Raw genomic sequence first — 27219 nt, 5'->3', positions numbered from 1 at the left:
AGTTATGGAGATTTGTGTTACATTTGGCTAGTACCATTGTAAAACCATAACTTCAGACCCTGGTTGAAGGTTAAACCAGAGTTGGAACAAGAGTCGAGATGCATCTTTATCAAGGACAGTAGTACTACAAGCTGTACACAGTGAGAACCGGCCATCTCCTCGCGGCGGACTCTCATCACAGCCTCACGCCTCTCAGCCATCTCCTGGGGACGGTGCCAGACAAAGACAGACTTCTCGTAATATATTTCCTATGTCTGCGCAGAGTTTGGAATCATCCATGTTTACGAGCAAAGCTGGCTGTGTCTCCCTTTTGTGACATCAATTTTTTTTTTGCTCCATGATGACTCTTTAGTTATTCCAAATTGTATCAGATTCTGCAATGAAATATGGCATGTTTTCAAACACTTGATTACAAAGAAATGCATAGTCCCTCTTCTCAATATTTAATTCTGGTACATAATGTACATGTAGGTTTATTACCTTTGGGGCTTAAATACAGCATGGCTAAAACTGGGGGGGGGGGGCTGAGAGTGTAAGACATATTTATCCTATATTGAGTCTTTTTTATATATAGACATGAAAGACACATTTCTTTGTTTAAAGTTCCATAGAAATATGCCATGTGTTTCATGCAGATGCTGAACCTTTTTTTTTTCTTTTAAGTAAGGCATTTACAGGTCAATTAGGATTTTTCATCTTCTGAAATATATCATGTGATAGAAGGGTGCTTTGTGTAGTAGCTTGATAATGATTGCTTTGCTTCAAAAGGAAAAATTAACAACTTTCTTTATCGAGTGGTTTTATTGCATGGATTTGATCTCCTATTGGTGAAGGGTGGACGTAAATACATGCTTTAAAAAGTGATTTTCATTTTCTTTTCAATTACTTGTACATGTAGGTGTGGGAAATATGGTTACTTTTTGTGCTGATTTTGTTTTCACTAGTCAATGTTCTTATGATAATATTGCTAACATTGTATGTAGCCATATGAAAACAGTCCTCATTGTCATTTGCAAAAATTAATCAACCCCACACAATTTTGCTTAATAGCAAGCCCAAAAAAATTTCATTAAAACTAAAAGGCATAGAACAAAGATAAAAGCAAATAATGTTGATCATAATATGCAAATAAAAGCTATAATTTGTATTTCACATTTTAACCAGCCAGTACTTGGTACACTTCATAATGAATCCAAATGTCAATATAAATATGTTTCCATTAACAAGTTTTTCTGTGATGCTGTTTAATGAATGTATCTCTTTCTCCTTTATTTCTATAACAATGGACTATAATTGTTTCTCACTCAAAATCAATGCATTATAACCATTTTTGTCCATACATTTGTGTCTCACACTTCATCCATGGAGATATTAAATCTGTTATTTATTTTTAATCTGTGTTACTATCTCCATGGCTAATCTATTTGTAAAAACTAACACTAATTTTGTTTTGTAAATCTATTCACTAACTGTTGATTTCTAATTAACATACACATCATCTTTAATAGAATATTTGTGTTTCATTGTGCATGATTATAACATCAACCTTCATTTAGAAGACAACCTCTAATTCTTGTTCAATTTACCCTTTCATAGCAGAGTAGATACATGCATACATGTACATGTCATAGATTAGATGCAACCTACATGTATATGTTAGTTTAGAATGATTTTCACCACGAAGTGCCTTTCTTTCACTGTAATTAAGATAATTTCCAATTGAGGGTTATATCTATTCAAAATAGTATGTGAAAATTTATGAGCAAATTGTATTGACTTTGCCTGTTAAGAGCAAGGTAGTCACATTTACAGATTTTGTGTCCGTTAGAAGGTCCTACATTGTATATTTGAGATAATTGTAGCAGTCTGGGAGCCTTGCCAAAATTTTGCCACATTGTGCTATAAAGAAGGAAACAAGTGACAAACATTAAGACAAAAATTGTAATAGTGTGGATTTTTTTCCAGGCGATATCTGGAGTTTTTCAGTAATCAATGAAGAACATCCTTTTTCAAACAATTTTTGTCTTGTTATGGATTTAGATTGAAATCATAACTTTTTAGGAGAAAATGTCACTTGATCCCTCTTGCCTCTTTTGTGCTGTTGCAGTTATTAGTTATCAGGAGCAAAAGGAATTTGGTTCAGAATAAAAAAATAAAAAAACGGGAGCACTCGGCTTGCCTTGCTTGGTTTCCATGGTGACTGATAAATTTGCATGAAATTCACGTTTTTTGTCTCCCTCCCCGAAGAAATGTTGAGAGGATGAGAAAAGTGAGAGTAAGAATGGAATTTAGAAGGTAAGTTGACTGCTCCTCCTTTGATATTTGCCGACATTTATTTCATTTTGCTCCATGATAACTGGCACTATTAGAGGTCCACAGCTAGTCTGCAGTCTCAGACACAACTTTTTCGAAAACACTTTTTCTGGGGGGGGGGTCTGGATTCTTAAACTACCACAGTCAAATGGGGATTGTTTATTCTAGCTTCCCAATCATGATTTGACTCCTTGCAAAATGGGAGCTGTACTAGTCTCATCTCAAGGACTGCTTATTTAAATAATTAAACTCTCGATAAGGGTTTGTGCCTACAGACTAGCCTATGACACCATTTCTAAAGTTCCAAAGACTCTGATGAGTTTAATTACTGCTTCTGTATGTTACCTCAAGTTACACGCTAAGACTACAGCCTTGAAAATTGCAAGCTTGAAAAAAAAAAAAAAAAATCAAACAAGTGCTTCGATCATTTTGTTCCTTGACCACCAGAAGGAAGTAGGGAGAACTCACCTGCTGAAAAATGGGTGTTAACTGACACCATTTGGTGCTACTAGAGGACTACACCCTAAGGTGTTAAAATTACACCCTTAAAGTCTGAACATATATGCAAGGAAAGTTTAAAAAACATTTTTAAAGGTGTCAGAATAAACACCACCAGGTGCTCAAATAAAACAAAAATCTTAACACTAATGTAAAAATGTGTTAAAATTACACCCTTAACCTTTAAAGTTTGAACCAAACAGCAAGGAGTGTTGAATAACCTAAGGTATTGGAGTAACACCACTAGGTGTTCAAAGAACACCATCATAAACTGAACACTGGTATTAAATTTATTGTGTGTTACCCTATGCACTCTGGGTAACAGCACAGTTTTTTGTGGTGCACAAATAGTTTGAGGTCCTACCAAACTCCAAACCCATTCTGTTGAAATAAAGGGTGTAATACATGTACCTTACATTTATTAAGGCTGAGCTTTGTTATCCTTTTCCCAATTTTTATTATTGACCCTTTTTCTATTTTTTTGTTTGATTTCTCCTTAGGTCAATGGACTGCCAGGGAATACCAGATTGCGATGTGGGTCTGGAGAAAATGGAGATTTTACAGGTTTACATCAATCCGGGATGATCTATGGGGCAATGCTATACTACTCAAAGAGGCTAATGCTATCAGTGTGGAACTCAAAAAGAAGGTACGAAATTGCCTGGGGGTAGGGGAGGGGGTACTTAACTGTAGGCATTATTGGTGTGTGCACACATCACCAGGGGCCCGTTTCATAAAGAATTACAACTGGGCCCTGTCTTAAAAAGAGTTACGATTGATCCGATCAACCTCAACTGTATGGAAATCCATCAATGTCATAATTTTTTCTACTGAAAAATTGGACAATGTCCTTTATAAACAAAGAGAACACCCTCAATTTTTAAGAAATTGATGAATATCCAACATATTAAGAAAATATTTGGAACAAACATGCATTTTATACATGTATGTTGACATTGCTGGCTTTCCATGGATGTGGTTGATCAAATCAATGGTAACTCTTTGTAAGACATGGCCCTGGCATCTTTGCCATTTTTGTAACTACTACGGAATCCTTCAGAGCTGCCAAGTACTGTAGTAAGGATTTTCCGTACTGAGTACTGAAAATGAGAAGAATACTGATGGTTTCATGCAAAATACTGATTTCTAAAGTTTCAGTTTTATTTGTTGTCCTATGGTATTTCTTTGAAAATACTGATTTCCTCACCAAAATACTGATTTTCAGCGTTTATTATACTGAAATTTTCTTGTTCAGGTTGGGTGCTCTGATCCTTGATTGTGAATGGCTGCTGAGCCATGTTACCATGGTACTGTAGTTGCCAAAAATGGCAGTCATCATAGGTGTACCTCTTTATACATGTATGATGGGCCTCATAAAATCATGAAATTAATCAAAATGGGTATTTGTCTGGTTAAGCAAGTATAGGGTGTCTAAGCACAAATATGTAAGAAAATGCGGTATGGTTTTGAAGAAAATAGGTCTGACTTTCATGTACAGTAATGTAAATTTCTTTGAAAATGGGCCTGGGCTTAGAATGTTTAGGGTGTTAAATGCACACAGAAAACATTGAAATGTGTGAACGTGAAAAAAGGTATTTTTGTAGCAAATGAGAATATGTGTAAATGGAGAGTTTTGCGGTAACACCATGTACATGTAGGTTAGTCCTGAAAAGGACCGTTGGTTTAACTTTCTAAAAGTAGCTTTGAAAAGAACTGTTATTCTTGACGTTACGAGCAGATAAGCTTTGCTCTACGTCAGGAGTGAATATATGTGCGAGAATGGGGTGGTTTTGAAGACCTTTGGTTGTGCTTGCATGTACAACACAGTGATATACATGTAGTTACTTGACCTCGTAAGATGAATTCCTTGAATGCACTCAGCGCTGAGAACCGCAGCTCGAGCTAAAGCTTGGGGTGATACAAATAATGTGTTGCTGAAGTATGCAATATCGATACCTTTTTTTAAAATCCTTTTATACCGAAATTTGATGAGAGTTATTACTTAGTTTCGTCTCCATCTTGCTCTACCAGGTTGAGTTCCAATTTGTCCTCCTGTCCGACACCCTCTACTCGCCCCTCCCGACCGAGCTGGTCCCAAGCAGCGATAGTGCAGAGGTCACAGAGAGACCGTTCCCACGGACGGTGGTAGCCGTCGAGGTTCAGGACAAGAAGAACGGGGCAACACACTACTGGACCCTAGAAAAACTACAGTGAGTATGAAGTGTCCACTGCTGGTGTTAGCGTTGAGGCGACTCAACCACCAGTCACAACGATGAACTTGATTTTGGTATTGGGATTAATATCACTTGGTATTTGGCTATCACTATTGTAATACCATTATATCTCACTCTACATGTATGATGCATGAACGATTCACTAATTACATGTATTTAGTCTCATATCAAATAAGAGATTGGTTTTTACCGTAACTGTCAAATTTATGATAAAAATATTTAATGATTTTTATACAAGCTATTTTTAAAGACGTTTTCTTCTTTTCAGAGATGACTTGTTACACATCAATCATATTCTGTTAAGTTTGACCCTGATATACACATACAATCTGTGTTTTGATATTGTTGCTTGATGTTGTTGTGATGTACAGGAAGCGACTGGAGTTGATGAGAGAGATGTACGACAATGCTGCTGATGCCACGCCTACAAGTCCTGATGGCAATATGGGCTTTGAAAACAGCGGCACGTGCAGGGATCCATTCTACGATCGGTTTCCGTGGTTCCGTCTCGTTGGAAGGTATGTCTTGTACTGTAATTCTCAGTCTAATCGTAGCCATCATAGCCTTCTTCACCATCATCCTCATCTTCTTCATCATCATCCTCATTATTATTTATAACTATCATGTTCTTTGCATTCAGGTCCTTTGTGTACATGAGCAACTTGCTCTACCCCGTTCCTCTGGTTCATCGGGTTGCCATCGTCAACGAGAAGGGGGATGTCAAAGGTTATCTACGCATCGCTGTCCAGCACGTCCTACCGGACGATGAAACACCGGACTATGGGTCAGGGGTCAGGCAGTCCGGCATGGCCAAGATACAGTTCAATGATGATGAATACTTTAACAAGAAGGTGAGAATGAAAGGGGAAAGGGAGGGAGAAATAGGTAACTATCTTTTCAAAACTCAAGAGCTGCATCTTTCAAATGGAAACCCCACAAGTGGTCTTTCATTGCCAATTATCATTCTTCATCATAGACAAAGAAATGGGGAATGCAGAAATGCTCCAATGAAAAGATGCATGGTGCCTTAATGTGGGATTACTGCTATGCTACTCAGCACAGGCAAGCAAGAGGGGAGATATAAGGTGGACAGGGGAAAGGGATTGGGAAGGGGGAAGATTATATTGGAACAGGTTCAGGTTAGGCAGTCTGGCCAAAATACAGTTCAATGACAATGAATTCTTCAACAAGAAGATGGGGGTAAGGTTGAGAGGGAGAAGGTGATGGATGGATTGTTTGTCGGAGGGGAGAGATGGGAAGGGGGAATGGGTCAGACAGTCCAACATGGCCAAAAATACAGGTCAGTGGTAACGGCGAAGATGGGAGGGGGAAAGTAAGCGGCAGAAGCTGAGGGAGGTTGAAGGAAGGGGGAAGAGGCAAGAGAAGGGGAAGTGAGGGTGAACGGGCAGGGGAGGAAGAGGGGGGAAGGTGGTATTCATTTTCCTTGTTTTGAAATGATCATGCTAAGCATTAAAGTACATGTAGCAATTCACAAAGAAAAATTGGGTCATTTTATGCCTTACAATCTGCATGTTTTGTCTCTACAGAAAAATAAACATCAATTTTTGCTGATTTTAATATTAATTAGTCTTGAGATAATGGTCAAATATGTCATCATTGAAACTTCTTCCTTTATCTTTGAAGGAATACAATCTAAGATTGTTCTCTTTATTTATATCAGCTGAAAAGAACTCCTTCCGGGATCAACAAGGCAATCTGTCGTTCCAGCATGTCAGAGGAGAACGTGCGTATTGTGGAAGGACACAGAGAAAACTCAGACATGGGTAAGATAAGATACAGTGACTAGTGATACATTTTTCAAGCATATATTTTGTCATCGTAAGTCTGGGCATATCATTAACTACTGTGGTTTTAGTGATTTGGTATACAGCTTTAAAAGACAACCACTAATACATGTACCTACATGTATACTGTAGCTACATCTATCACATCGACTGTTGATACTTATGCCACAGCTACATGTATGGTAAAGTCCCCCAAGTCTGCGCAGTCCCCCTTGTCTGCCCACACGTGTATCTTCATGATTCTAGTAAACGAAGATACGCAGCAACCACAAACTTTACACCTGCAATACATAGAAAGATATTCTTTTAAAAATCTGACTCAAAATGGTGGAAAAATAATGAATTTTCATTATCAACCAAAATTTGTTTGTGAAGTAAAAAGAAATTCCTGTTAAATTTTAGGTTAAATAGTTTGGTATGCAGACATGGGGCCCTCTTCATACTTTTTATATGCTACTACCACATATATATATTGAGCTCAAAAGTTGATCCACTTATTGGAGTCATGAATAATCATTATTTCTTAATTTTGTATATAATGTGCTATTCCATTATTGCTACATGTATGTGTAGACTTGGAAGAGAAGTGTCACGACGTTGAAGCGATGAGCACCACCGAATCAATGACATCCCTCTCGACACTCGATGCATGTGATGCTGACCATCTGAAGGTTGGGTCAAACTTTACCTTCCGGGTCACGGTGCTACAGGCCTCTGGGATATCAACGGAATACTCCGACATCTTCTGCCAGTTCAAGTGAGCAATGTCTCCATTCTTACGATTCTATGGTCACAGCTTCTGATAATAAGTCCTCCTTGTGATACATGACCACTCGGTGCAAAACCAATTATGAATCCGCAATAGTGAACTTTAGTTATCTTTTTCAGTTTACAAAAAAGAAGTACATTTAGATTTCAAGTATCGGTATCTTAATTAATATACATGTACATGTACAGTATAACTTATCAAAAATTATTCTAATGGCTTAATAAATTGTGACTGTATCTTTAATAATCTCATTTTGATTTTGCAAAAAGAAATATACATGTACTTCACATTATGATCTTCTGTTCTCAATGGTAATATTAATCTTATTCCGTATGCCTTAAATTTAGCTCAATCGAGAAATGATTATTGGGAGTACAATTTCACTTTCCATACTTATGATGATCATAGAGTTGTTTGTAACTTCATAAACAGTTTTGTGAAAAGGCCACCAGTCCCAACCTCTGGATTCTGCCCCATATAATAAAATTAATAAGTTTATGTATTTTCAATAATCCTTATATTTTTATCCTATTTATTAATGATAAAACTTGACTTTTCAATTATCGAAAACTTCCCTTCGTTTCTCAAAAAGTTATTTCATGATGAAAAGATAGGCATGAAAATTCATATTTACTTCTTCAATACGATAAAAAAGTCATGTACTTTGTCTTCTTTTTTCAATAGAGTATAAAATAATGTAGTTATATATTTATGATGTACATTTACAGTATACCTTTTTCGTGTTAAATCGTTCCATCCACATATCATTGAATCTCTGTTAAGTTTGGAATGGAATCAAATTCATTATATTGTATGTAACCGTGTTTTCAGTTATTATGGCTTAAACTCACAAAGGTGGGAAAACTTCAAACCCATTATTTAGCTAATATGCAGATTTCATTGTATTAGTTCAGTATGAACACTTAACACATGTACTTGTAGGCCATATGAATATTTCAGGCCTTACAAAAAAATTTATTAATTCTTTTTGCTATGGTTTAACTCACAGATTATTCAGATTAAAGCAATGTTTGTCTTAATTATACAATGAAACAAGCCCAATCAGCAAGCACAAAGCACCTATAAAAAGAACCCAGAAAATCACAACCCCTTTTTTATTAGGAATCCTGCCAGTAGTGTTTTTTTACAGTCATGCATTCTTTATTGGATATTTCTATCTAAGAATACAATCTGAGTAACCAATGGGTCAAAGTCCCCCTATTTTTTTTTATCCTGACGTAATCACTTTCATTTCACCGTTCCGTGCCTTGATAAGATTCCTACACAGAAGGGATGAGGCATTTTCCACCGAGCCTATGAAAAACTCCAGCAGTGGTTGTATGGGTTTCTTTCATATACAGAACGTGAGTCCAGCAAGCAACTTCAGATAAACCCCACCCCCATCACCACGGCAACTCATTGAACAACTCCCAGCATTTGCAAAACAGGCCTATGGAATATTTTTGTTTGTCATGTTTAATTTTGACTCTTATTTCTCTTCATCTAATCTCGGATACATAACATTTAAAGGTAAAATTTAACAATTAAACTTCAAAATTATTGGCGTTAACATTTTGAAGAGGGGATCAAAGAAGACTTTAAATAAACCAATGTCCTATTGGCAGTCTGTATTTCCAGTGAGAAAAAAAAGAATAACATGAAATTAAAACTGGTTGTTGAGCAGACCATGCACTAAACCTTTGTGGGATTTAAAATCTTGGAGCAAGCTATACCATGGTAAATCTACGGGGATTTTTTGGGTTCATTAATGAAATTGGTGTCGTTGAATGAATCTATGCTCTTCTTTCGAATCACACGATGTTTGGGGAAAAGTAATTTTGTCAATGGTTGGAAAATCTACACAATCATTTGAGCACTGATGAGGAGAGATTAGAGTCATTTTATTTTCTTTTACAGATTTTGCCTTGATTTTATCTTGAATGTTCATTCATTTATTTCTTGTAAATTGAATTCACATTTTATTTTGTATACAGTTTCTTCCTAGTATTTGATTGGCGATTCTTGTATGCGGATTGAATGGACATGTCACTTGCATTTTGCTCACAACAATACTTTGCTTGTATTTCTTATTTGATTTCCTGTAATTAATTTTACTCCACTACCCCACTTTTTCTCAATGTGTTTTTATCAGGATCTTTAGGAGTTTTTGGTCTTGAGGAAAATAATATGCAATTTAAATCCCCCACCTGAAGTAAAAGAGAAAGAAAAAACATCTGTCTATCTGGACTAAATTGTTTGGAAGGTTGTTAAAAGAAACATGAAATATCTTACCATAAAATGTTGAATCCTTAAGAGATACAAGTGAGATTTCTAGGAATTTTTTTCCAGCATCCATTTTCTAAATTTAAGTTCAATTTCATGTCTCGTATATACTTCAGCAAATATAATTTTCTACTTTTATTTCCTTTAAAATCTCTTTTTCATTGTGCTGCTGTCTAAACAAAAGTTTGAGCAAAAGATTGATTTTTTTATTTTCAAACGTTTTGTTTTCGCTCGCTTTACAGCTTGCTACATGGTCAAGGGGCGTTTGTTACTCAATCGGTTGAAAATCACAGTCACTATTCGGGCCGGTCCGGTATGCCCCTCGGCTTTTACTTTGTACAAGATGTAAGTTGGGTTTTTAACATTTCTGTTCAGCACTCTTCATTTCGTATGCTTTTCTGATTTACAGATATTTGCAGCTGCTTATTGTTTTCATTTTGCAAAAAGACTTATTTTACTTTGAAGTGAAATGTATGTGTAAAGTATCAGTTCCATTATGTCGTCGTTCATGGATTGATTTGTCATGAAATTTCAAATTGACTGTTACGTGTAGATCACATCTGTCGCCCTCTATTGATAAACCTCTCTCTAGACACACATCATATAAGTCGGTTACAATACTTGTCCCAAAGCTACTGAGAGATTGTATAATTATTTATAATTATTTTTAATCCATTTTTAATCCTTTTTTATGGAGTGGTTCAAAGTACATTTACTGTACCATCCCCTCACCCTAAAAAAATCTACACATGTACATTATAGGCATTATAGGACCTGAGTTAAGAATATTATTTAAACCTATCAGTTTTAAAGCTTTTAATAACAATATAGATTTCAGACTACAGATGTGTCAGTTATTGGATCACATCTTTTAATTGTGTGCTTTATACATGTATTATCATTCATTTTAATGTGTTCTGACATGACATGCAAAATAAAAAATCAATATTTGTAGGTTTTATACCTTAATGAAACAAAGGCATTAAATTTGTAAGGGAAATGCAAAATGAATGTTCCATTTTCTTTCCTCTGATGAATACTGTACTTGTAAAGTTATCTTGTGTCATTGCTGCACTAGATGTATTTATACATACATGTACATGTATACTTGCATGTTTGCATGTTAACCCATGCACACTATACCATCACTTTGTATAAAGAAATATGAATGTCTTGATATATTATATGAATATGGTTATAGAAGCGATATTACTTTTGAAAGATAGGCAATTCAAACATAGAGGTCATTGTTTGAAATCAATAGCAAGTCAATTCTAGGTCCTGTATCAATTGTAAATCATTTAATTTATTGCTAGTAGAATCGTTTGCAACCGAGAGCAAATCAGTTTTATGTATAAAACCAAGAAGAAACCAATATCTTGTAATATAACTTCTCAGAAACCTTCTAGTACATGTATTTCCCATAACTCCACAAACTATATTAATTATTCACTGAAAAACAAGTGGTTGCCAAGTCTTCAACGATCACCTGCACAGAAAGACCATTTGTCTAAAGACCACATGTTAAGTGTCCCTTGAATAGTGCATGTATTAAACATGTATTACAGGTACATGTACCTGTAATACATGAAAACAGATTTTCTTCTCTCCCTTGGGTGATCCTTACAACTATATTCAATATTCTACCCAAATCAAGCATGATCTGAAAATGTCATTTTGATGATACATGTACAAACCAAGTTACATGTAGCCTACATGTACTGTAACTTGGTTTGTACATGTATCATCAAAATCATCAAAAATTTATAAAATATGACCTACAGTAGGTCATATTTTATAAATGTAAATGTAGTTTGTCAAAATTAACATATTTCATGAGTAATTTTTCAAATTCATGTCCCTTTAAAAGCAATTTTGTAATTACAACCTCATTAAGTAGAATAACTAAAGCAAGCATGATCCGAAACTGGTATTTTAATTATCAAAACCAAGTCAGATCACACTTTCTGAAATAAGTTATCAAAAATAAATATACATACATGTATTCAGTAATTTTCTATTTGATGTCTATTTTCTTTTCTCTGATATTTTCTGTGATTGGTACCCCCAGATATCAACCACCGTCACCAGGGCGTTCATTGACTACCTGAGGACATCACCAATCGTGTTTGAGGTCTTTGGTCATTACCAAGCCCATCCGTTACACACCCAGAGTCAGACCACCACCAGGTATTATGTCTGTCATAGTTTTCAGCAGCTTCTTTTTTCAGCTTCTTTTTGCCATAGTTAGTATGAAACAGGACGATTCAAAGTCCACATGCAGAAATTTTGCTACTGTACAATAGGGATGGATAAATCAATAGACCAGTTCGTAGTTACTTCATGGACAATTCTGGTCAAATGACCTTTCATTTCTTTCATTGTGATAGCAGGTTTCAAAGCAAGATATTACGTAAGCATGCCTTACATAGCAGGATGAAGAAATTGAATAGACCAGGTGACTAGAATAGCACTTCAATGAACACTTTATGAAGGTATTTGTTGCATTTCTACCTTGAATGCATATTATAGCATGTTGCACAATGTACATTGTACTTGGCAAACTGTGAAATACCAGTCGTTCGTGGACGCATTGTTGTTTTTTGTGGATGTATATGAAAAACACAATTCAAAAGAATATATGAATAATCAAGACATCAAAGTTGGTGCTTATCTCATTAAATTTTAAACCACCATGTCACTTTACATAGTACCAATGACCTTCCTCTGATCATGCGCAGAATCTTTTGATTATAAGCAGAAAGGAACTACGAACTGGCTTATTGAATTAAATGACCCTTTTTATGACAGTATATGATTACTACATGCATATGACTATGTTTTTAATGTATCTATACATGTATATCCTCAAATCTTTATCAATTTTTAATGTTTCTGTATTTTGATATTCATATACTTATCTTTACTTATTTTATTTCATTCAGGTTGAGACCTCTTAAAAGGAGTTTCCCATGCACACTTCCTATGGCCACACCAGGTAAGGTATTATGGCCTCGGTCAATTTAAAATTTCTTTTATATATTTATTCTTTCTGTTGGATCCAGGCAGGGACGTGAGGGGATGTGTGCCCCCTTTATATTTTGATAATCACCCATTGAAGATACATATTGGTATATATACTTTTAGCTAAATTTCTAAATCTTGGATCCCAAACTGAAAGTAAGCTGTATAGTACATGTACAGTATGTGTACACATGCATATCAGACATACTAGGAATGACAATTATTTCAATATACAATATTGTCAATAAATAAATATATGGATGAGGATCAGATGAGAAGTCCAATGGGGGACTTAAAAGTTGCTGACCCTAAAAAGAACAAAATAAAACTTATATTAAACTAAAGATTGAAAGACAGTTTATTTCTTGAAGTTTGACATTTTCAAAATGTGCATACATGTATTGCATTTCCATTGTAGTGATCATTTTCATTAACAAATTCTTGACCATAGAATTAAAGATCAAATTACTGATGCATGTAAAATAGGCTCAGATTGTGTACAATCTTCGTTGGTGCCCTTTCCATGCAGTACATGTATCTACTTGTATGCCATCATGGCAACCATAGTACTCAGCAGCCAATGAAAATCCATGCTAGTTACAAAATTGTATCTTTATGAAACGGGTCCCTAATGTATATTATGATTTTGATGCTTCTCCTTCAAGAGTTATTGGGTCAAACTACAAATTATGGTCAATTATCTTGAATTGATGAACTCATCGTATTGTCCTCTCATTTTTTTCATTTTTTTAGTTCCATCTCCAAGGATGGGTTTGATCAGTACACCAGCCAGCACCAGTCATCTCCATTCCAAACATGACCTTCTAGTTTACTTTGACATCTGTGAGCTTGCGCCGTCTGGAGAGTAAGTACAGTCAAACCTGCTCTAATGGCCACCTACATAGAAGGAACACCTTTAAGAAAGACCAATTGTATATAAGGACCACCTGTCTATGAATTCTAGGCCCGAGTTGAAAGGTGCGGTCCACCGGTGCCCGCTCGACGATGGCTGTCACCGTTGCAAATTTGTCCAGACCGGTGTCCTGCTAATATAAACAAATCCATAAGAAATTTAGTGTCGCCAAAGGCTATGAATGATAAAATCCCGGGCAGGCACCAGTCAAAAAAAAAAATTATTCAGGCCTAATGAATTAAATTATTATCATTGATTGTTGTTGTTATTATTATTATTATAATACATGTGCAATCAAATTATAACATTACAGAATATGACTGAATAGATAAAGGCTCCCATCCTGCAGAAAGAGAAAGGATGATGCAAGCACAAAATACAGATAACAAGATTAATGGCAGAGTATCCTAGGATACAGTATATTGAATACAAATACAAATGTTTGGAATTTACAAAGGTCAAATGCTTATAATAATAATGATAGGCATTTATATAGCGCCATCTATCTAGATATATCCTATTCCGAGGTGCGTTGTTATCAATATTATTACCCCGGCCTTATCTAAGGCATATGTACATGTATAAAGATAAGGTTTATACATTTATTGGTGTAAAACTACGTGGTATAATTTCAAGTTTGGGAATCTCCAATTAGGATAATTTGTTTCATCTAATCACCACGTGATCTTATTACCTGAAGGTCCGCCTTCACCAAATTTCCAAAGAGGAAGTGTTGATCATGAAATTACTTCTGATTTGTGATTTTTGTATTGTGTATGTATTCATTACTCTAGTTATAGATCACTGAGAACATGTTATGGAGTATTCACCAATATTTCCAGTAAAATTTGCCAATTAAGAAATCATTCAAAAAAAAATTTCTCTCTCTCTAGGTATTTAGCATTTTGTAGATCACAATGAGAATATGCCTTGTAATGAAGTATTCACCAATATTTAAAGAGAGAAATTGTTAATCAAAAAATTGTCTCTAATTTTTTCCTCTCTAGGTATTTATCATCATATGTAGACCACACTGAGGACATGCCTTGTAGTGGAGTGTTCCTCCTTCATCAAGGTATCCAGAGAAGGATTGCTATCACCATCCTCCATGAATCTACAGAGGAACTCCTTTGGAAAGATGTTAGAGAACTTGTAGTAGGTGAGTTTATGGGGCTAGTGGTTATACATTTCATTTCATTTATTTCAAATTTCCATTGACACATGTTAAACAAAGAAATCAAAGTAGAAGACAAATAATGAATGAATGAATGAATTTATTTATTATCCAACGCAATGATAATACCAATTTACAAGTTTACAGACAATCAGTTATGAATACATAGAAAAGCAAGGATAATAGGAACCAGAAAATAGCATGAAAGCTAGTCAAGTCTGGCCCCTTCTAGTCTAGATAGATAGAAACATGTTTCTTAACTTGTTAGTTAAGAATGAACAATCGTGAGTCTACTAAATATACTCTGTAATATATATATATAAACAATGACTACATAACAATTTAACAAAAGTTAATAGTATTTACATATGAAAGATATCTAGATGATAACAAAAATACTGTATAGATGATAACAAAAGTCATTTTTCCAACAATTATTGTAGAGAGATTTCAGGGAACTTGTAGAAAGTGAATATATGGGGCTAGTCGTTCTGGGGCATATCCGTTAAAAATAAACACAAGTCAAAAACTTGAGGTACATGTACATGTATGTACTTGTGAAGCCTGCAAGCCAAGCCCACAAGGAGCTGGAGGAAACTCGGTCCTTGATGGACAGGTTGCTGACTCTATCATTTCAGGAAGGTCCTGCATATTAAGAGGTCTGGGTCCCGTCTTACAAAGAGTAACAATTGATCCGATCAAACACAACTATGGAAAGCCAGCAATGTCAACATCTAGAATGCATGTTCAAAACGTTCAGTACGATGTATATTCATACATTTATCGTTATCTTGAAAATTCAGTATGCTTCTCCCAGTTTACAAAAGAATGTGTGCAAATTTCCTGCGGAAAACACTATGACATTGATGTATTTCCATATAGTTGAGGTCAATGGGGTCAATCGTAAATCTTTGTAAGACGGGGCCCTGATGTACATGTTTAATGGTATAGAATAATGATGAAAGATGTTAGAGAATTTGAAGTCATTGATATAATTTTTTTTTTTCTGATAACCACAATTTCAATTTTCGTTTGCTGTAGGGAAATATGATATAGAAATGATCAAGTTATAAATTTATAGCCAAACTAAATTTCTTGGTCCAATAAGGCTGTAGTGATTGTTTACCATGCGCTCATATTCCAGCTTTTTTTTCCAAGGAAAACAATAATCAAAGCTTACCCAAAATTACTTGTTGTTCTTACAAACTAGCAGATATAAATGTACATAGTACATTTTTCTTTGTGCTTCTTTTTAAAAAAATGGACGGCTACTTGAATGAAACTGTTGCCTGTTGAATCTGCAGCCATGAACACTTGTTTGTGATAATCCTGTTTTCATATGTCACCCCTTACAGGTCGTATTCGTACCACATTAGAAGTGACCGAACCTGATGATGAGATGACGGTCCTATCATTAAACCTCCTACCAGTCAGCCATACAACACTACCAGGAGATGACAGGTATAAATAAATTTAACCCATTTACTTCTAAATTATGCATTACTAAGGTTCGTTTAGGAACCACCCCATACCAGTAGACAATAGGTTAGATCTGTAAAGCTTCTGTTGTCCAGTACTTAAAACTGCAAACTTTAGGTACCTTGTCAAGAAACATAGTCATGTGTATCGCATTAGAATCCCACAAGCCGCCTTTCAATAGGGGCTGCAGGAAAGCCACTATGAAAAGACACATAGTGCTTTAGTAGCAAGATAACTGCTAAAAGACGAGGCACAGACTTTTTATAAGGTACCTTATACACTGTAGTTCAGGTAGCAGTGAATCTTAAAGAATGTTTTTTGTTTGTTTACATTGTGCTCAATCTTGTGAACATAGCCACTCTCATTTGAGCTTATGATATGCTATCATTTTTATATTTTTGATATTTATATATGTTTTATCCTCTGAACACTTTATCGCTCCTGGCAACATCTGCATCGCTTTTGCTACATACGTATAAACATTTGTCTTTCCCCTCAAATATCGATACTTGTGGTGGGGAGGGGGGAATTCATATCAATTCTGAATTTTTGAATATTTTTTTGCATAAAACCTTCATTCTATAATTATTTGACATATTTCTTTTCTCCATTTTTCAGAACCTGTTTCCGTTTTGAAGCAGCATGGGATAGCTCTCTTCATAATTCTGTTCTTCTGAACCGAGTCACGCCCTATGGTGAGATGGTCTATCTCACACTATCAGGATACCTAGAGGTTAGTTTTATTCTGTTCTCTTATCAATCAATGAAAATTCAAACTAACTTAAAAATATTTCACATGCATCACAGGCCATTAATCCTTGATACAGTGTAATGTAACTAATGTTATTAATTGACATCTTTTATTTTTCTCCCCACTCAGTTGGATAACTGCGCTCAATCGGCCTGTATCACCAAGGATATATGCCTTCAGATGTATGAGAGAGATGCTCGGATCAGCCCATCTCGCTCTCTCCGTAGCCTCTTTGGTAGCAGTTACTACAAACCATCTGACAGGTAGGAATGTTATCATACTCTCACGCAATTTAATTTGTTACTGGGGTTTATGGTTTCTTAATCATCAGATGGATGGAATGGATCCAGCATTTTGTCACGCAATTTCATTTGTTACTGGGGTATGTGCAGAGATGCCAACCCTCCCGATTTCATCGGGAGGCTCCCGAAAATTCATCCCAACTCCCGCCCTTACGATTACCATCCTTATCCTCCCGAAATTACGATTTTTTTTGCATTGATCAAATTGGATTGGAAGTACATGTATCGTCTGCTGACTTAAGCATGTAGTAACTCCATTACGTTTCGCTGCTACTAAATTCTGTGTGAAAGGCAGACAAATAAGGAGCAGCGAAAAGCTGGTGCATGTGATATGCCCAACAGGAATCCACTGTGCACCAGGCCGGTAGGCCCGGCTAGCTTCGCGAGGCGTGTGCGCTCGCGGCCGCTGGATTTGTCGAGTCGTGCGATGGAATATCGGTGTGTGATTTCGGCGTATTGATGGGTTGATATTGACACGAAATGGCGGAAAATCAACAAAAAAAGACCAAGAAATGGTCTCAGAAGTATAAGACTGAATACAGTCTCCAGTACCCGTGTATTCGGAAGTCGGAAAGAGGAATCTACCATGCATTTTGCACAATTTGCAGCGTGGACATTAAAGTTGAGCACGGAGGTCGTGATGATATTCGGAAGCGCAAACGGCATACGGACATTGCGAAGACGAGATCTTCGAGCTCCACTAGTACCCTGTTGACTTATTTCACCAAGCAAGGGACCAGCGAGGAGGAAGACGTTACCCGCGCTTTAATAATAATAAAGAGGATAATTCCTCATTATTATAGTTGAACAGGTACTTTTCTTCTATTGTCCCCTCATTTTTTTACATGTAAAATGCATATTTGATATTTTTATTTTTATGTCAAAAAAGTGGGAACAATGTTTTTTTAAAAACATGTGAAATGCTCCAAAATAAGGGTCAGATTGCACCAGAGAGCATCTAGAAACCCAGAGCTTCCAGGGCCCTAAGGCGGGCCCTCGACCCCGGCCGCAAGGGTCGAGCGCTACGCGCACATAATTTGGTGTCGGTTGCAAATCCTCCCTAATTCTGATTTCCAAAAGTTGGCATCTCTGTATGTGGCTTCTCATATCAAATGGATGGAATGGATCCAGCAGTTTGTCATGCAATTTCATTTGTTACTGGGGTATGTGGTTCCTCATTATATAAGATTTTGTTTATAATGATATCTTCCACCAACTTGACATCATGCATTTACTCTCTCAATCATTTTTTTTTTTGATTTGTTACCATAGCAACAGTGTCACAGGAGTGTACGAGATTTCCCTCTTGAGGTCTGCAGAGGCTCTAAGTCCAGGTAAGGTCTTGTACCCTCCGCTAAAAATTCTTTCTGACTTTGGAGATTCTCTGTGGAAAGGACATTAAGGTCACCGCGAAGTTGTGAAAATAAGAACTTTTGATAATGCTGAGCCATTAATGAATCATAGAAATACATGTATCTCTGCCTTAAAATAATGGCTTATTTAACATGTGAGGCACCTCAAATCTATGCTGCTTCTTTCAACCGGATTCAATCTCCGAATCTCCTAGATGAGCTTCTGAAAAAATTGAATTAGAGAGTATGAAAATGTATTTCAGAAAGTTAAACAAAAGTTATTGCAATGTTTATTGGAACAGAGTAGTCACTCTGTAAAATCTATGGGAATCACAAAACTTGATGGTCAGTGTATGAAATGCTTGCTTATACATTTGATCGGGAAGATGAAAGCATCATGTTTTCGTTGAATAACATTACTAAATTTATTTTCTTGCAGTTGCACAATCACTAACATCACGTTCTAACTGCATGTAACTTTTAATGAAATTTTAGATTTTTAATAAGTCTGAAAAAAGAATTTCATTTATGTTTAGCATAATTTAATAATTGACATCAAGATATAAATCTTTAATCCATGGAAATTATGCACTTCATATATGAGGTGAATTTTATCTCATTTGGGATTGCATGGCACAATTATCAAAGTTTTCACTCCCCAGTTGTGGGCAATTCAACTTACAATTCAAATTTGTTTTCTTTAAATATTGTATCCCAAGCAATAATGTTTAATGAAAGATTATGATTTTTTTTTCTAAGTTTGCTATTCAATTTCAGTACTATTGATATGTACATGTACATGTACCTGAACTTTAAATCACTTTATTCAGTTCCAGAAATTTTGATATCTCCACTTATTTTCAAGTTTTCTTGTCAAATAATTCAATCATTTTATATTGATTGTTTGTCACATGACTTTCACCACACAGATCTCTTCCTTACTATAATCAATGTACTTGTATTTAACTTTTTGTTTAAATTATGAAACTTACATTTATTTTGCAATACTGTGAAGCAAAATTTTAATATATTTTTTTATTCATAGCACTACATTATTTTGCATTTTTGTAAATGTCTTATATCTATTCAGCTTAAACTATCAATATTCTGGTATTATATTCACACTACATTTCTATTGCCATCCTCTTAATACGTAAAACATACTCATCAAAGTATTTAATTTTGAGGGGGTTTTTACAGGAATATTGAAACTAAATTTTATATCAGTATAATTCTTTTTCACTGAGTCTATTAGATAATAGCACTTATACAAATAAAACTACATGTACATGTATAAGATTGATATTCTTTGCAGATTATTGCCCACATTATGCTTATTCATTTATTAATGTTGTTTCTCTATGAAGAGGTATGATTCTCTGTGTCTGAAGAACACAAAGCATAATAACTGTGTGCATTGTATCGGTGTCTTTCATGGAGGTTGGGAATAATTTAGAGTATGTGAGGAAATATGACCCCCATTTATTATTTTCTGAAAGTGAATCAGTATAATTATGTGAGAGATGCTAGAGATTTCAATTTTGTTTGATAATTGTTCCAGTGATTTCACATAATAAAAAAGAATTATATTTTCTTGTTTAGCATTGTAAATAACATTTATGAAATTCTTATCCATTAGTGTAATAATATGTAGGTAGAACAAGGGTGAAATACTGTTTTTTTGTGAATGTATTTGTTTTCAAACCTGGATTAAATTTGCTCATAATTTTTACCACGTTGCCATGCAGACATGTGGCAGTGGATAGCGTGGGGGAGAAACGGTATGACACGATGATTTACGCCTCCTCTTTAATTAGCCTCCTTTTGACGATTAATGAACCCATCTAGAATTCGAGACCGCACCACCTTAGCCACGGCATGCTAATGTTCTTCAAGGGGCGGGGCTTGTCCAAACGTCTTCCAAGGGCGCATTCATATGGGTTTTTTTTATATTTACCATAGTTATGATTAAGAAGCTCTAGTCTTTCAATTCAAGTCATTTTGTTTTTCTCAGCATAAGAATCACAAACAGATCAGTAAAGTAGTGAAATCTATGAGGATAGCAGCAAAAAGGGACAAATAAATCTCAATCACTTTGAATAAACTTGTTTTGATAAATCGCTATTCCTCTTATTAGGGACAAGGGGGAAAGAAAAGTCATCCTCAATAAGTATTCTTTTCAATATAGAAGATAGTTTAATCTCAATGAATTTGTATTGGATTGATCACAGTTCTTATCTGGAGAGTGGCTGGTAAATCTTCAAATCCTTAATAGGTGTACTATTCATAATAAAAGAAGATCATTCACTCCAAGTTATTTTCATATTAGATTAGGCTGCTTTCTTTTTTTCCAGGGGAGGATGGGGCGGATGTAATAACAAAGCATAACACGAGAAGTTGTTGTAGTTCATAATAAAAGGAGATTGTTTATTCTGTATAACTTGTATTTATGATTAACTACAATCCTTTTTTAACAGTTAATATCTTTGCATAGTCATTTCATGTCTGATATCATTTATCTATGGAGAAAATCTTTCATTCAATTAGTTAATCATAGACTGATGCATATTAACATACCTTCTGACTCTTCTAAATTCTTAGGAGTAAATGTGAATTTTAACCCTTTTTTATATAATTTTTCTATTTCTAAGTATTGTACTAAACAATCATGGTACAGTAAATGCTACTTTTTAAAAATGATATATTGTCAAAAGTATCCCTATTTGTTAGTTTTAAAGGTTAGGAAGTTTGCATTTATCTTTAAGATTTGGAAAGATGTTTGGACATGCCCTTTTCCTTTGCTCCAAAAACACATTTCATCTTGCCATCTTACATGTAGATACCCCTGTCACCGTCAAAAAATGTATGAAACTTCACAAGATGGGTTGATTAAGAACGATTTTTCTTCCTTCCATTGTTTCATCCACCATCAATGTAGATCTCTTTGTTTCTTTTAGAACACATCCATCTCCACCTCTTCATTGTCTTTTAGAAACCAATTTTTGTCACTTTTTTCCCCCTTCTATATTTTGGGTTGATGTCTAATGTGATCTGTATCTTATATTTTACGTTGTTTTTCTTTAACACCGAGGTATCCATTGAAAAATGAGAAAAAAAAATATTAGCATTTATGGAATGTTCTTGTTTTGTCGTGTATGACAGGCACTCGCTTAGCAACAGATTTTGAAGGTATTTTTGCCTGCTACATTTTTTGCCAGAATGTCTTCTAGTCGTCCGTTGTCCTTGTGTTTCCATGGTCACTCTTCTTATTTCATTGAAAATAAACCTCACATCGTTTCTTTCAATTTTCTTTCAAATATTTCTTCGAAAAAAATCGATATTACCACTCAGTCATAGTTCCAGTGCAACTTGATTCCTATAAAAATGGAACCTTATAAAAAGACATGGCTGTTATTTTGGAATGCCAATTACAAACAAAATAAAAAATAGTATGCCCTGTTGATTTACATGTACCTTGATATTAACTGAAATATAAGGTGGAAGAAATGGAGAAAGCAAAAAAGTAAAATGTATTACAATGAAGTTGTGCATTATGTGCACAAGGACAGTAGACTTCAGTGATAATATTTGTGATATTTATTAAAAAGTGGCTTCTTTTATTGGTCTTTTATTGCTGTTTCAACATTGGACCAGTCAATCTCATACATTTGTCTTCTTTTTCTCTCCATCGTTTCTTTTAACTCCTCCACGTTATCTCATACGCTTCTTCTGTTTATTTTTACGTTGACTCGACCCGTTTCTGTTGCTAACCCATCATTTTAATCATTTACATTAATTTTGTGATTAACGTTTAATTTCAATTAATATCCATTTGGATACGCCTACATATTTTTTTCTGTTTTTTTGTTTGTTTTTATTTGTATTTTTTGTTTGTGTCGTTAAAAACACCATTTGATGACAAAAACACAATGAATCCCCTTTTGCCAGGCAAGTCATTCAGTCAATATGATCTGCGGGATTTATTGGAGTCCACCTCCCCTCACCACATGACTTTGTCCCCACCTCTCTTAAGTGGTAAGATCCAAATCCATGCTAGTCTTCTGCTTTCAGGCCTCACTCTTCAGTATTTTTTGTTACATGTGGCATAGTTCTTTATTCTTATGAGCCGCTGTCTTGTATTAGCGTGTATATCTAAACTCTCCTTGCAAGAGCCATGAGTTATTCCAATATATGGGTGTACATTTGTTTGGTATGGTATATATTTGTATATTCCTATATTTTGTGTTCTATTATTTCATGTTCTGTCTTCTCTTCAAGATAAAAATTCTTAAGCAAAAGTCTGGAAGAGAGATTAAAAGACTGAAAATATTGCCTCTCTGCTCTGCCATTTATAATTGGCCAAAAGAAAAACAAAGAATAAAAAAAAATCATTACTACATGCAGGTGTAAAATATTAAATACACATGAATTTATCAGAATTTACATTAATTTTATGATTCATGAAAAGAATTTCAAAAATTAGTTTTTTTTCTGATGTGTAAAAACAAAGTACTCTACCAATAGGATTAATTGCTCAAAGAAATTCATTTGTATTAATATCAAAATCTTTATCAGTATATTGAAGTAAAAAAGGTGACTTTGCATTTTCTTCATCCTCCACAACTTCTGATCCATTTCTTTTTGTTTCACACTTGAAAAATTATGTTCCCTTGTAGAAATGCACCAAATTAAATTTCAGTGATATACATGTAATATTACTTTTGGGATAATATCAATTTGTAACTACATTTATAAATGTATGCATTCAGTATTAATGTTTGTCATTGAATGATGTCCCTGAAATATGAAAAAAAAATCAGCAAAAGAATGATATTCTTCAGCAAGTTTAATAAGTTGAAGTATATCAAGATATGAAATCTGAGATCTCCTCACTGTTCAGAATATCTTTTTCAGAGGGTAAAAACTCACAAAAATATTCATTTATTACTCGGTGGCTTTACTGTCTCTTTAACTTATTGCCAATTTACTTTGATTTTGCCCTGTTTATTCACTTTTCAATCAATACACAGCTTTTATTGATCTTTCTTAATCTACGGTAATACCCGTATCACTTTTGATTTCATTGTTTTTGCTCGGTTTGCAATTTATTTATGTTCGTACTATAGATCTGATGTGAAATCCTAGCTAACATTAAATTTGAGAAAAATGAAAGAAAAGAAAAACAAAAAAACATGAGATTCTTTCTTTGGAATCATATCTGTATCACTTAGGGTACACATACAGTGTACATACATCTATATTGTAGCTGGCCAAATGCATAAAGCTTCATTTGAACCCGAGTGGAAGTTCGCTTAAGTGATGCACTGACAAGCCTAGCCAATTTTCTAGTATTATTAAAGTTAGAGTAATCAGTCACTTTAAAAAGCCTGTGTATCTACACAGATTGAATGTATGATGATGTACATGTACACCTTTCTTAACATATAATCAGCTATACAATTTGTACATGTACGTTAAGATGCATTAGAGGACAATGCTACATGTTTCTCTCAATTAGCCAATCATGTTATGTTTCTTATTACTTTATGGTCTTCGTGCAAACTGGTCTCTTGTTCTCCTCTTGGTCTTTGGTAGGCGGAGCCTAGGGGAGGTGGATCCCATACAATTCCATTATACATTTTTATGACTTATTTACACTCTGTAATGTGTAGATAACTTGACAAAATTTATATAGTAAACTATAATCCAAATGCACATGACATATAATTCCATCTATCTTTCTGATTTGCACATGGATTTAAAACTATTCAAACATTTCATAGCACGAAACTTTAAATCTTTCTCCTTTTCAAAATTATTTTTAATCAAAATTATTTATGCATCTTGTCTTCTGATATTCATACTTAATCCTGGTTAAATCCTAATCATTATATCAAGTCTTGATATCAAGATTTTAGATTTGATACTTAGATGATTAACAGCTATAGTTCACTCTTCGGCATATGACTTATTACCTAAAATACACAACACTTTGTAATCAATGCCAATTTTAAAGCTTTTATTATTTGTGTTCCTCCTCTCTGATTTGAATGATTTTGAAATATGGTACCACCAGCCAAAAAGCTTTATGCTGTGGGAAAAGTCAATATTTCCACTCCTCTTGCAAATCTACTTCTTGTAAAGTACAAAATGCTCCCCACTTCCCAAAGAAAAAAAAGAAAACAACAATAAACAACAAATAAAAAAAGAAAAGGGGCCTACATGTAGTTTCTATTCAATACAATTTGGATCTCTAAGGATCTGAAGTAGAAAAATTGTCCCTATTCAGAAAATATCTCTTGTATGCAGTATCACCATCAAAATGTGAATAATCCTCCCATACTCCACATAATTACTCGATATAGAAACATTTTAAAGTATTGTGTGGGCGTCATGGTCTAGTGGTTAAGACTCTCATCTTTTAATTTGAGGGATGTGGGTTCGATTCCAAGTCATGGCGTTTTTACCTTAAGCAAACAATTTACCCACATTGTGCTGCACTCAACCCGCAGGTGAGGTAAATGGGTACCGGCAGGAAGTAATTCCTCAGAAAGTTGTGAACACCGGAATCGGTAGACAAGCTTAGCCGGGGTAATATACATGTTGGAGTGCCTTGAGCGCCTACATGTCACAGGGTGGATAGGTGCGCTACATAAATCCTATATTGTTATTTTTTCATAATAATACCAATCTGTGTTTCACGTAAAATTTTAAATCTCTTGAAACAGAAACTAATGTGGAGAATCGAATATTCAGCATTATACAGCCAAATAGAATAAATGATGTAGATCAGAAGGAGCTATATAGCAAATGACTGTGCATTTTACATGTATATAAAAATATCATATGACTTTTTGAAAAATTTGGTTTACCTTTTGGACACAATTTACTATCAGGAAAAGATTTTAATGACTCTAGCCCCGGCATAATTGACTTTTCACCATCATCTCATCATGTTTCTATAAACTACATGTAAAGGTTACAAATAAGGTTATGCGTTATAGACCCCTATGATTTTGCGAAAGGTATAAATCTTTAAATAATTGATTACATTTGTTTGAAAAGACATGTACCACTGATACATGTACAGTACGTACACTACATGTATATATACCAGTTTCAAATTCGAAAAGTATGCTATATTCCGCCTTAATTTTTTTTGCCATCACTAGATTCAAGACTCCATTGCAGATACAGACAATGGAGTTCTTTTTTTCTTTAAAGTTTATTTATTTTTATTTTTTACTGCATGAAACCCTCCCCTGCATTTTGTATGTAATATACATCAGCACCGTCTGGTCCTTAAAAGGACAGTTAATATCACGCATGGTCTCGGTAATAAAAAAAAGTAGTTTTTTGCATGTACATGTACCTCACTGATGTTATGCCACACTTCAATTTTGATATTCATATTTTATTGATCATGATTACTGACTTAAAACCAGTTATGACAAATCTGACATACTTGATGCAGATCTCAAAAGAAAATAAGAACCAAATAATGGAGCAGAAAAAGAAAAAAAATATATATATTGTACTCTGCCCATTTTGATGGCATGGCTGTTTGTCATTTACATGTAGATACTTAATATTCTTGTTGGAAAATAAGTCGTAAAATTGGTGAATAGGCAAGAGGAAAATCACTGTTTTCGAAGTAAATTGGCAACTCTTGTAACTTCTGAAATTATTTTTACTCATTTCAGATATACTGTATATTCATGTAGTTGAAAATCACTGTTTTCCAATCAAATTGGCAACTGTTGTAACTTCTGAAATTCATTTCAGATATACTGTACATTTTTTAATCTGAAGAACAATGCAATGAATGAAAAATAATGTTGCCAATTTGATACAGTTATTGGATAATGCTTCAAGTGGTTCCCTGTCGTAACTTGGTTAAAGCAGTTAATCTTGATTTCATCCCCCTACATTGCATGAGATTATCAACATGACAGTGCGTAAATGACATGTATATGCATGCAAAAAAAGTTATAGTTGTGCTTGAAGTTTGGTGTTAAGTCAGGTGTTAGTGTTAAATCCTAAAATCTTAATTTTACCATTATTAATGCCTTGATGATGGGTATTACACTCGGTTTTCATCTTTAACTCCTTAATACTGCAATTATTAATACAGAAGTTAAACACCGATTTTGAGTGTTAAACACCTTGTTCCTGAGAAAGCTAACACCTGCTTAGCACTGAATTTGAAGCACCAGTTATTGCATGCAAAAGGATTAATCTGCATTATGATGCATTTTAGATATAATTCTGTAGAAAATAATGTGTACGACTAGGTTGACAGGTATTTTTTGAAAGAAGGTA

General features: G+C 34.6%; 1 protein-coding gene across 1 annotated transcript in view; it reads left to right on the top strand.

Annotated features, from left to right (window-relative positions):
• The first annotated feature begins 2791 nt into the window (after nt 1-2791).
• The window catches only part of LOC129276055 (kinesin-like protein KIF1B), a 39052-nt gene continuing 14624 nt past the window's right edge, over nt 2792-27219 (top strand). Inside the window, exons 1-18 of the mRNA XM_064109719.1 lie at nt 2792-2795; nt 3312-3460; nt 4843-5021; nt 5417-5563; nt 5686-5896; nt 6727-6829; nt 7424-7607; nt 10145-10247; nt 11974-12092; nt 12848-12900; nt 13680-13791; nt 14847-14998; nt 16369-16474; nt 17111-17225; nt 17373-17506; nt 18818-18879; nt 20646-20678; nt 22846-22932. Of these exons, the coding sequence (XP_063965789.1) occupies nt 2792-2795; nt 3312-3460; nt 4843-5021; nt 5417-5563; nt 5686-5896; nt 6727-6829; nt 7424-7607; nt 10145-10247; nt 11974-12092; nt 12848-12900; nt 13680-13791; nt 14847-14998; nt 16369-16474; nt 17111-17225; nt 17373-17506; nt 18818-18879; nt 20646-20678; nt 22846-22932 (2053 nt within the window). The remainder of the gene's footprint in view (nt 2796-3311; nt 3461-4842; nt 5022-5416; nt 5564-5685; nt 5897-6726; nt 6830-7423; nt 7608-10144; nt 10248-11973; nt 12093-12847; nt 12901-13679; nt 13792-14846; nt 14999-16368; nt 16475-17110; nt 17226-17372; nt 17507-18817; nt 18880-20645; nt 20679-22845; nt 22933-27219) is intronic.

This window comes from Lytechinus pictus, chromosome 14 (assembly GCF_037042905.1).
Source record: "Lytechinus pictus isolate F3 Inbred chromosome 14, Lp3.0, whole genome shotgun sequence".
In the NCBI taxonomy this organism is placed as follows: Eukaryota; Metazoa; Echinodermata; class Echinoidea; order Temnopleuroida; family Toxopneustidae; genus Lytechinus; species Lytechinus pictus.
Note: the sequence above shows the minus strand (reverse complement) of the source record. Positions and strands in the feature narration are given on the sequence as shown.